The sequence below is a fragment of the Thermobia domestica genome, chromosome 11 (assembly GCF_964235325.1).
Source record: "Thermobia domestica chromosome 11, izTheDome1.hap1.1, whole genome shotgun sequence".
NCBI lineage: Eukaryota > Metazoa > Arthropoda > Insecta > Zygentoma > Lepismatidae > Thermobia > Thermobia domestica.
In genome coordinates this window covers 248282996-248295853 of record NC_137464.1, presented here as the reverse complement: position 1 = coordinate 248295853, position 12858 = coordinate 248282996, and the positions used below count along the sequence as shown (strand labels likewise).

The following is a 12858-nucleotide window of genomic DNA, read 5'->3' as shown; positions in this document are numbered from 1 at the left end:
AACTACTTGCATCATTGTATTCATATTCTCTTATATACGCTTCTGGTAACTACATATAGTCTCTACAACACTTCATATTTCTCATTTCTACAAGTGCTTTTATTCCATTCTTAAATGAGATACAAATGAATTACGTTTCCTGTACTTTAATTCAATCTCGTGTAAATCCCCCCCCCCTTTTTTTTAAAATTTCATTCACCTACCTACTTTTGACCCTTTCATCTAAACACAACTCCAAATTTCTAGAGGCGACATAATTACATACTACTGTATACAGCTGTATTTTTGTGTACAAGTGTAGAATTACTAGTGTAAAATCATTACAATTGCCATACAATGGTTAAAATAAGTGATTGCATATGAAAGATGACTATATTATGTCCTATTTTCCGCCAGTGGAGTATATTTGCTAGGTAGAAAAGCTATATTTTATACTTACAAAACGATCGTTACTAGTGTGGAAAATTACATGTGTTATACGAACCCGTACCGGTACCATGTGTTTCACTACTCTCGCGTAAGCGTATATCCGCCATTGTCGACGCTCTCCCGTTTTACCGCGTAGGTTTACCAGCTTCGCTCTGCCCTGACCCAGTTGGTAGTATTCGTGGTTTTTAGTGAACAACGGAAATGAAAGAAGAGTAATTCTACATAAGATATATTAAAATAACACCAAAGAAATAGTAATACAACGCTGAAACAGGTTCATGTGCGTCTAATTCGGGGCCACCATTTGTGGAAGATTAGCCCTGGAAGAAATCGAGAGAAAAAAGAGCAAATCCACGCATAAGGTTTTTGTCCAATCAAAGCACCATATGCGAGAGCTGGGATCGAAGAGGGGCACTACCACTGATGCCCATAAGAAGTCTTATTCTAGTTTATCTTTACTAGTGTTCTATACGAAGGAATTTGTTTAGTAGCCAACTGCCAAGCGTAGGGTCCTGAGGAAGCGAAGGCAGACAAGTGATATAGTTTGGTGATGACTGTATCATCTTAATTCACAGAAGTATAAAATACAGGAAGGTTCTAGAACACAGGTCCCCATATATAGATTAGTAGCTAGGTTAGTTCCTCTCTGTATCAAACCTTAATATTTAATTCACATAGTATTGGCGAGCGAGCGATAGCGAGGGAAGGCGGGTTAGAGCCCCGCAGGGCACGTTATTATCTGCCTTGATCACAGCTAAATAGTATGGGAGGGGACCTGTGTTCTAGAACCTTGCCATAAAATACCATAGGGAAGTGCATTTAACGTAAATTGGTTGGTTGTGAATGAACATCCATTTCAGCACCCAGGTATGTGATACATGAATCTGCAGCATAACGTAGAACATGAACGTGAGATTCCATCGGGAATCGAAACCAAATATTCCGCTCCGAAAGTGATTCTGGCAACCATGTAGTCACAAGTTTGGAGTTTCCATATAACGTGTTGAAGTGTTCTATCGTGATTACGTTACGTGGCTTCAAACATTTATGTTCTTTATCCTTTGTCAATTAATTACAGCTATGCTGCGTACACTATTATGTTTCTAAGAATTAGTCTGTGTGAAATCATTTTATCTGTTCCATTTATGGTAGTACATTGTTTAATAAGATAGTGAAAGCGTATCATTTGTACGATTGTTTAAACCAACGAAACAGGACGCTACAATTTTATTAGTACTTTCAAACTGTACGATAATTGAATATATTACTCCTCTAAATGTTTGTAAATATAGGTGGTAATATTAATTTGGTTGGCAACACTGGAACTAATCATAGATTTCTTCTAGGATAATCACAAATGGCCAGGACATAAACATTCCACAGCTTCCAATTTGTAACAACAGGTTGTCAAAATAGCGTTATTCAGGACTTAAAATTAACCAAGTAAGTAGGAATTTACTGTGTGTTGATAGGTTAGATATGTACACTGACTTAAATTTAGAAATTTCTTTTGCAGTTCCTTGAAAACAATGGGGAAAAAGTACTATTTTATATATTTGTTTGTCACATGCAAATATCCGTAACCAGGCGCAACGAAGTAATTACTTTCGTATTATCAACGAGTAGGATTACTAACACTTACATCATGAACCAATTAGTACCATAGTATCACGCTTTTCAAGAGAGAACTTACCAAATACTAAATACAGAAGATATCTCCAATTGTTTACTTTTCAGGCAAGTGTACCTCGTCGATGTCGACCAACTTCAGCCATTATTGTTTATCACATTGTTGCTTTGGAGGTCAAATACACAGTCTTAATAAACACAGTCATCGATGTTCAAGAAATTGTTATATACCGAAAAGTGTGTAATGGACTGGTAAACGTGTTAAATTTTGGGCGAATTACTGTATTGCAGACTAACTTATTACATATACAAATAATAGAACCAGCAAAATATAAATTCATTGTAATATCATTTTAAGTAAGCCGTGGCAGACTACAATATATAAAATTTTCGCTGTATCGCGTGTTGCTTCCTTTGGACACAATAATGACTACAGACAAAATAAATACGCATTCTTGTCAGTGCATACAACGTTGGTAACCCCCTGCATCAAATACCTCACTATTGAGATAGTTATTTTAAATTAAACTCGTCAAAGCATTTTTTTCTATATCTACTTCATATATTTTGTAACGAGGCACAGCATGTATATCCCAGACTCAGATGTGGCAATTGTCCTCCAAATGATCTCATGTTTGAGTATCTTCTGGGATTGTGGTGGCAGATAATATATTTCTTTGATGTCTATGGATTATGTGAGGAATCAATGTATGCAGTTTTCAAGAGATAATCAATTTATAGGCCTAAAATATGTCAATTGTCGGGACCCATGTTTGTTAGTCTTCGTAAAATTTTCAAACCGCATCACAGTGCAAAATATGCGTTAAGAATCTTTAGTTGAGAGAGAGAGAAAGGCGGCGGATAGATTATTCCAAACCCCAAAATTTGAATCACCAAAGTCTTATAACTAAATGAAGAAGTGCTATCAACTATAACGAAGGAAAAAGCAAATTTTGTTTTGCGTTAGCGCAAACCAATACGGAATAAAGCCATCGGTTCAGTCATGGGAATAGGACCAGCACCTTTATCGCAAAATTTGTTCTGTCTGAATTCTCTACACTCGTTCCGTTGAAACTGAAAGCATGAGCGCCTGAAGGGGCCACCCCCCCCCCCCTTGGCTGACGAAAATGTCTTGAATTTCTTGAGATTTTCTTAATGAAGATAAAAAAAAATACCAAACATAATATAGCAACAGGGAGATGATCCCCTAGAAAATTTTCTTCTGACGCCCATGCTAAAAAGCACATGTATCCTATCAAATGTTTTCTATGAACATCTGTGCGATTACTAACAAAACGCGGTTTAGCATGTCCATTTCATAAATGAAGTCAAGCTGATGACATCGAACAAACAATAACAACAAAAATCTTTATGGCAGGTATCCATTCATATTGCATTTATGAACATCCTATGTGTTTAAGGTGTATTTAGCTTAAGTTTCTTTTTCTTTTTAATTTTTTGTGCAAAGCATAAGTCTTCTTCACAACCTTCCTCAAATTTATAAAGAAAATTTTGATCAGAAAGATTCGTTCAAAAGTCCTCCATGAATGCCACCGAAAAATAGGTGCCTGTAATGATAATTTTAGGTTTCACATGGGGAATTAGAGACTTCCAATATACAGGAATGAAAGTACTACTGCGAAAATACTGGTAAGTCATGTTTAGCATAACTGAATAAAACAAGGATGAACGTTCCTTCTTTAATAATTATAATAGACGTTTGATACGCCCAAATAAAATTTTAAACAAAATTATGTAAAGAGTTAAAGCAGTAAAATAGCTATGCTATATGGGGGGCACTAACAGTAGCATACTCATAAATTTATTAAGGGGATCCAAGCACACAATCTCATTCCCTTTCAGGTCACGGACGATCTCGCATATACAGAAGCGGCTTCTGCTAATATGCAAATTCCCATGTGTACCCCCACATTAATTTAATACATCAGTTTTCTTACAATTACTTGACCAATGTTGAATAAATCTTAAAATCATTTTCATAAAATGTGATTTCTGTTCAAATGAATCATAACACGTTTCCATGAACAGAAAAGAACATTAGAAGTACTTTGTTACAAACAAAAACTTCAGACAAAGTTTAAACAAAGATTGAAATTGATCAACCAGTCAGGTTGCATCTGTTGCATATCGATTGGTTCTAATAATTACTTATCAGATACTACAGAAACTTACAGTTTAAGAAGCTCAGGTACATTCTTTAGCAAAACAAATATTGACAAGCAAAAATATTGTGATTAACCCCTTCGGGATCCTATGGTACAATTTGTACCATATGCACTTTTCATGGTACATTGCGTTATTTCTCTGCTATTTGAGCTTTTTCGTCCGTTTTTTTTTTTGTTTTGTTTTGTTTTTCAAGTCCAGAGACATTGTAGAAGACATTACATATGGTTTCAGACCGTCCTGCGTCCAGACGTAGGAGGTGATGACGTCATAAGTCAAAAATTTCTTTTCTCATTTTCTAAGCCTATGTTCAATATTTTTTGGTGGGCTTATTTTTCTACGTAGAAAATTGAAATTTTGCACAAACATTCAGTCCACCGAGTAGTATTTACCAGATTTTTTGTTCCGATGTCAGTGTTAAAACAGGGGGGGGGAACCAGAGGGGCAAAGGGTTGAAAAGGGGATATTTTTACCCCAAAAATCCCGTTTTTCGTCATTTTCCCGCCTCACATACATGATAGGACCACGTGAGTCATACCCTCTGAAAGGCCGTTCCATTCTGAAGAGAACGACGGTCGAATTATTATTCTAGGGTAATTAGGGCCGTCTCAGTGAATTTTTATCCAAATATACTTCTGTATAGGGTAAAAGTGGGGCAAAGTAGGGAAATTTTTTCTGGCGGGCCTATTTTTTCATGTAGAAGATTGAAATTTTGCACAAACATTCAGTCCACCGAGTAGTATTTACCAGAAGTTTTTTTCCGATTTCTGCGTAAAAACAGGGGGGTCCAGAGGGGCAAAAGTTTAAAAAAGGGATTTTTAGACCCAAAAAATCCCTTTTTTGAGAATTTTCCCCCTTTACATACATGATAGAGACGTTTCCCAATTGCCTTAGTGAGTCATACCGTCTGAAAGGCAGTTCTGTTCTGAAGAGAATGATGGGCGAAACATGACCCTAGGGTAATTAGGAATGTCTCAGGAAATTTTTTCCCTGAGATCATGGTGTTTTGCGGTCGTTTTGGGCATGGTGGGAATTCCTAATAAAATTTCTCCCGCCCTTACTATTCAAGATAGAAACTTGAAATTTGGTACACACATTTAGTTTACCAAGTACTATTCATCAGAATTTTTGGAGGTCTCTACGTTCACACAGGGGGGGCAGGGGGGCCCAAAGCTGGACAAAAAAATTTCCCATCAAAATTTTCCCTTTGACATCAATTTTCCCTCTCCTGGTATATGGTATTCGCATAGAAGTGATACCATTTGAAAGCCTGCTCTATTCTGAAGAGAATGAGGTACGAACCATGATCCTAGGATAAATAGTGACGATGCAGTAGCTGCTTGACTGAAAGTCTAAAAAATAGCCCAAAATGCCAGGATCCGGAAAGGGTTAAAGGAACATACAACGGTTAACCGTCAAACTTTATCCGGTTTTCAACTCTTCGATTAACAGATGAAAAGTTTTATGATCTTAGATCATTATGATCTATTATGACTAAAAATCCTAAGGTTCAAAGTGTAAAATTATTGCTATATATCAATAACTTTTAATAATATTCTTTCAGGGTTCATGTCTAAAATTTCCATCAAAGATCTTATTTCCATTCAAAAAAGAAAAAAAAGAAAAAAGAAAAAAAAGAAAAAGAAAGAAAGAAAGAAAGAAAGAGTGATCCAAAAATGTTAAACAAGACTACAAAAAACTAAATAAAGATTTGAAAGTGATCAATCAATCAGATTGCACCAAGAATAACTTTCCCACCAATTGCCTTAGGCTATGAATCGTAACTACAATCCTAAAATTCAAAGTGTGAAATTCTTGATGTATTTCAGTAGGTTAGAATAATTAGCTATGAGGTTTCAAACCCAAAATTTGAAGTTAAAAGTAGGAATCAACATTGGCGTAACTAGGATGTTTTCCTCCTAAGGGGCTATGGCCCCTTAGGTCTGAAGATTGGAAGGATCTTTTAGAACAGCTTGTTATAATGTTTCTTTATATATATATATATATATCCTTCTGAGTCCCCCTCACCCCACACTCATTATCATCTCTTCAAGTTATTTAGTTCTCCCAACACGACACTGTCATGTAACAGTTCAGTGAAAATCTATTACATGAAATTTGCTTAAAATTGTATATTTCCTTTATTCAGTTGCTACTAAATAACTACCTAAAATCTGTTTTACTCGTGCAATTTTGAGCGGAAGTACATTATTCGTAAACGTTAACTATCATGTTCTCAGTTTACTCCTACATCTTATAGAAACACAAAATTATAACATTTAAAAAATCAGTCATGGGCTAATATTTATTGATTTCACTGTTTAAAGTAAAGTGTAAATTCTTCTCAAGTTTTACAATAAATCGTTGTTGTTTACTAGTGTTGCAGCACAAACCATTGCGAACACAGAAATACAATCATTTTTATATACAAAACATTTTTAACTAAAAAATAAAAACAAATAATGGTATGAAACTACCGAATCGAAGACTTATACTTGGTTAATGCCGCGTACAACTTAAATATTTACAAAAATGGAATAAGAAGAGATGCAGGTCAACAATACAGGAGGAAAAGACTTGTAGACGGACTTGAGGGAGAGCAATAGCATAAATTTGTAGTGAAAACATCACGTTTATCAAATTCAACATCTCTAAGATTGGTAGTAAGTACAAATTTCTTACTTAAGTTATAATACACTAAAATTTACATGTCTTAAAGTCAAAATTAATGTTCTCAAATTTTCTAAGTGGGTGTTGTTTACCACCTCACAATATAAAAAATAATTAACTATATACACTCTAAGCTACATATTCATACACTGCAACATTTTTAAATATTAATAGTATAGCCCAGAGCTTTTCAAACTTTTTGCAGTTGAGGCTTCCTTCAGCCAACAAAATCTGAACGCGCCTCCCCTGTCAAAAATGAATTGTGTCACAACATAAATACATGTATGCCTAAAAGAAAGACTATCACTATGATACACTATGTTTCATTTATTAATCACTAATGGTAATATCTCATTAACATTGTTCACACCGACTACACCTTTTAATGTTATTAGCCGGTGTTAATAATTATTAATAATTATATATATATGATACAATTTTGAAGGGCTATAACATCGTAAAATGTGAAGTGTAATTTTATGATGTTTGTGAAAATATTTAAGTGTCTACATCCATATCAGCGTTTAGTGTTGTGATTGTTTTTCTTCTATATATTTTTTTACATATAGTGCATTTAATAAATAAGCATAGTATTATTTTATTTAATGTGTTTTCGTTGCATGTGTGAATTGTGTTTTTATGTGTCGTGGTCTGAGCGGTCATCTGGATGTCGGTGAGAATTTCGAGACGAGACATCCGAACCTCTCGGTACTTTATGCTAATTTCATTATTGAGACCTGGGAGCGATTCAGGAAAAGTTCTCTAGTCCCTTTTTGGAAATGTTCTTTAATATCTTAACCAGGTAAGTTTAGATCTCTTGAAAATACTCGTTGGTGGGACAACAGGAACAGATCTGGAAAGCGGTTATAATGTCATTTGAAAATGAGACTTAACAAGATTTACAGAATATTAAAGTTTATATATTGATTTAAATACGGTTTTGAGAACAAATGCTAGGAATGGTTTCGAGAAAGGTTTTTACAAATTAATGAAGTATAGTGTATTTGGGAAGACAATGGAGAATATTAGAAAGAGATAATGTATTCCCTTAGAATGTGATTCGAAGAAAGCATGAAATTGATGGCAACACCAAATTTTGATTACAGAACAATATTTACTGAAGATTTATGTGCAATACGTATGAAAAAGAATAATTAGCATTTAATAACCTGATCTATATGGGTATGAGTGTTTTAGAAGTATCAAAATTCTTAATGTGTGATTTCCATTATAATATTACGAAACCAAACTATAAAAACAACATTACTGTTTGCTATATGGATATTGATAGTTTAGTATGAAATGAAAACTAATGATTTTGGTTACTGGTCTCACGTGACTTGGTTATTGGTTTCACGTGATTTGTTTACTGGTCTCAAGTGACTTGTTTGATCCAAATTATATAACAGCACAGAACTTAGTATCACGGAGAACTGAGAAAAAGTTAAGTACATTGAAGACAGTGATTGTAATATTATTTAAAATAATAAAATTGTAATTTGTTCTCTTTTGCTTGCAGGTATCAACTTATGGCAGCAGATCCTGTTGATATTTGTTTACCATTATCATCTTTAAAAGAAGTATGGGACTGGAATGTTAAAACCGCTGGCCAATGGAATGTAAGACGCTTACACACATCCTCGTCTTATTGTGTTTCAGGAACTGTTTGTTGTGGTATTGCTTCTGCCTCTGATACAGTGCTACAGCCACGTTATGAACGAAATAGTGTTCCAAGGACTTTGTTTTGTCATGACATGAAAGGCGGATATTTAGAAGACAGGTAACACTAAAATTCCTGTTAGAAAAAACTAATGCTGAATTAGCATTATTGTCAAGGTTCGTAATAGACAGATATAGTCTGTTTCTAAAATAGATACTTAATATTTCTAGATCTAACGTCTAAAAGAATTTTTTTTTCTTTCTTGAGATATATTTTGATTTTTTACTATTTATATTCAACCAGATTCTTCCTTTGTTTCTCATTTATGAAATCAATAATTTTTTTTGATTATCTGTATAATTCTTCAAATATTTTGATGATTGAAAACTATTTTGAAAATTCTTAGAAGAAAGATCTCTACGCTTACGTAGGCTATACGAAGAAAATTTGGTACCAATTTTCCAATGTGAAAATACTGAAGAAATATTTTTTGTCTATAGTTCTATCTATAGATGAAAATACAGAGTGTCAGTGGCAGCTCTTGAGAGAAGTCACATCGGTAAAAAATAAAATTTTATAGCTTAATTTAAAACAAGAATTTTTGTATACACAAATTTGTACATTAGGTAGGTTTTTCCTTAGTTTGGTGCGATAAAAGTTTAATTTCTGCTATGTGACTTTCCAGCGCAAGTGAGAGTGATTATTGCAATGTGAATTTTTCCGTAGATAAATAATTTATTTGCGTCATTTATAATCATATATCCAAGCGCATCTTGTACAGAAGAAAATATTCTTTTGGCAAAGTCATACGCAAGGAAAGAAAACAGGTTAAACATGTTCAATTCACACATCCAGGTCTTTTGTTGAGGATAAGAAATGGCGCTGTAAACACTAAGTATTGGGGAGCTTTGCTCTCATTTTTATTCAATTTTTACTATTTATAATTCATTACTTTGGACAATTTTATTATTTGTTACAATCTTGATATACTGTTTTTCATTTTCAATATGTTCATGCGCCGCTTATCCTTCGTTATAATATTAATAGTGTGATAAACAATTATATTTCAAACAGGCAAAATCAGCCATCTTGGCTCGTGCCATTTCAATACGTATTCTTATTTCAAACAATTTATAATTAAAACAAATATAGTGACGTAATCCACAGGGCTCTAAAGCCGGGACTTCCTTTATAAATCTCCCGTAAGGAAGGTAACTGAAACTGAACTGAACTGTCTTTTGCTTGAATTAAATCACGTGAACAAGGTTGGGTGCATTTTCCTTCTCTTGTGTGACTTGAGCAAAAGAATTATTTCTTTTGTCTCTGTAAAATGGTATAAAACTTTCCAAAGTGGAAAATATAAAATATAACCAAGTATTAGTTGTATAAAAACTCAAATAGGGAAAAATTGTGGGGTGCAACATTAGATATACAAATAATATCTTAGAATAAGTTAGAAAAATACTTGTTACAAAGAATAGTAGATAATTTTCACTGAAGTGTCTATATTAAAGTAATTAGCTTAAATTAGTTGAAAAGTGTATGATATAAAAGGCTTTTATTAAAAAGATTACGTTCTTTATTTTTAAACATTCAATGCAAGGTAATCTGTTTAATACACACTCGGCTTATTTTAAAATTTTGTAACCGTATTTACAAATAACCGTGCATGTAGTGACGTTATGTGTAATGTTACAGTTAAGTTTCCCTTGTTTTCCGTTATATAACTGTGGAATTCTCTTAGCTTCATGTTAAAAAAATGTATTACAGTAAATTATATTTCATATCTTAAGATACTGGAAATTGGCAAATTTCTTATTTGAAAAATAATTTTGTACAAATGGCACGTCCATGATTATTTGTTGTTATTTTTACTATTTATTTTTGGAACATAAATTCTTTACGTGGGAGGAAATTCTTCAAAATATAGTATTGGATATGAATTAACATGCATAATACAAGAATAAGGTAAATTTAATGCCAAGAAGTCGAGGTAGAATATTAAAACAAGATAGGAAAATAAAAGTCTCTTATCTTGCTTATCTATATTTTTGCACCATCTATATGCATAGCTAATACCTTAATATTCCCAAATCGCGACGTTCATAAATACACTTGGACCTCACAAGACAGAAAAACACATAACCAAATTGATCACGTTTTAGTATATAGAAGAAGACAATCTAGCATAATTGATGTCCGGTCATTTAGAGGGGCTGATTGTAACACTGATCACTACCTGGTAGCAGCTATAATGAGAGAGAGATTATCGTTGAACAAAGGAAATATTCAATGTCTGAAAACGGAGAGATTTAATGTAAAGAAATTAGAAGAGAGTCAGGTAAGAAAGGAATACCAGATTGAACTTTCAAATAGATTCTCGACTTTAGAAGATTCGGAGTGCACTAGTGTTGAGGATACTTGGATTGAAATTAGAGAACCATTAAAATTTCAGGAAAAGAAAAATTGGGACACGCGGAAATACGTAGGAACAAACCATGGCTCGAACAGGAATGCATTAAACTAGCAGAGAAGAGGAAACAGGCAAAATTACGTTGGCTACAAAATCCGAATGAAATAACTACACACAATTTCCTAGACATCAGACGGGAAACTTCCAAAACTTTTAAAACAAAGAAATGCGATTTTTTGAAAGCTAAAATTAAGGAACTTGAAGATAATAGTAAAAATAAAAACATTCGGGACATGTGTAAGGGGATCAATGAATTTAGGAAAGGCTATCAACCTCGTGCATATGTATTAAAGAAAGCTGACGGAACAGTTCTCACGGATACAGATAGCATCTTAAATAGACGGAAAGATTTCTTTGACGATTTGCTTAACACACAACCAAAAACTAATAGATAATATCCGTGCAGAAAGGGAGATACACACCGCAGAACCGTATATTCCAGAACCCAACCGAATAGAAGTAGAAAATACTATAAAGAAATAAAAAAAAAAAAAAAAAAAAAACACACACACACAAATCTCCGGGTGTAGGCGAAATTCCGGCTAAGTTAATTTTAACTGGAGGCGAAAAATTGTGGAACAAGATACACAAACTCATTCTCCTTATCTGGAACAAGGAAGAATTGCCACAAGAGTGGAAATAATTAATCATTGTTCCAATTCACAAGAAAGGCGACAAAACTGACTGTAATCATTATCGAAGCATTTCTCTTATCCTATAAAATCCTGTCAAACACTCTATTAGCAACATTGACCCTATACGCAGATGAAATTATTGGAGATTATTAGTGCGGATTTAGACGAAATCGATCAACTATCGACCAAATATTTACCATTCGACAAATACTAGAAAAGAAGTGGGAATACAATTCCCCGGTACATCAATTATTTATTGATTTTAGAAAGGCATAGGACTCGGTTAGGAGAGAAACATTGTACAGTGTCCTTAAAGAATTTGGAATACCGAAAAGGCTAATTAGATTAACTAAGGTATGTTTAAATTAATCCCAAAGTAAAGTCCGGGTAGGAAAATTTTTGCCCACGAGCTTTTACGTCGAGAATGGCCTGAAACAAGGAGATGCGTTGTCGCCATTATTATTCAACTTTCTCCTGGAATACGCTATAAGGAAAATCAAAGATAGCAACCAGGGTCTAGAGTTGAATGGTGTTCACCAGGTTAAGGCATATGCTGATGATGTAAATTTAATAGGGGATGATATGAGAACAATAGAAAAAAATGCAGATATGTTATTAAATGCTTGCAGGGACTTGGGTTTAGAAGTAAATACAGAGAAAACTAAATACATGGAAGTGCGTCGGGACCATAATATCTTCTCCTTGAAGTCCGTACTCACATACTCTAACCATTTCCTTTGTTGCCTACTTCTTCCTCAGGTGCTTGCAACCACTATGTATTATCTTATATCAGTGGCGGCCGGTGGATTGTGGTTTCGGGTGTTGCAGTACGAACGATAAGAGACAGAAGATATTAAGTTGACTCATTGACTAATCAACATAACTTTAGATGTAAATGCTATGTGACATGTTAAATTAAATAAAATTCTGTTTTTAAAAAATAAAAAATGCAGAATATTTTATCCGATTAATCACCTTAATTAATTAGTAAGTTCATTCTCCTCTCTTTGATTGAAGCAAATCTGTTTAATACATGCTGGTTGAACTCTGGTATTCTTATTGTCAGGTCTTTTTCGATGGAAAGCATAACCAATGGTGATAACCTTTCTTGGGACATTCAATTCCTTGAAAGTGTCAATTCTTTCTCATGTGGAAAAAACTTTTCGTCTTTTGTTGAC

At 33.8% G+C, this 12858-nt stretch overlaps 2 protein-coding genes across 3 annotated transcripts in view; one reads left to right on the top strand and one right to left on the bottom strand.

Annotated features, from left to right (window-relative positions):
* LOC145664894 (guanine nucleotide-binding protein G(o) subunit alpha-like) overlaps positions 1-2470 on the bottom strand; it is a 55409-nt gene extending 52939 nt beyond the window's left edge. Inside the window, exon 1 of the mRNA XM_081731959.1 lies at positions 2123-2470. The gene's annotated coding sequence lies outside the window, so the exon portion shown is untranslated. The remainder of the gene's footprint in view (positions 1-2122) is intronic.
* Positions 1278-12858, top strand: part of ENGase (cytosolic endo-beta-N-acetylglucosaminidase) — a 43143-nt gene continuing 31562 nt past the window's right edge. The window contains exons 1-3 of one of the 2 annotated variants that reach the window (XM_081731958.1): positions 1278-1296; positions 1776-1872; positions 8432-8692. In XM_081731958.1, coding sequence (XP_081588084.1) covers positions 8442-8692 — 251 coding nt within the window. In that variant the 5' untranslated portion in view covers positions 1278-1296; positions 1776-1872; positions 8432-8441. Of the gene's footprint in view, positions 1297-1348; positions 1873-8431; positions 8693-12858 lie in introns of those variants that run through there. The other variant, XM_081731957.1, reaches the window with a different exon arrangement.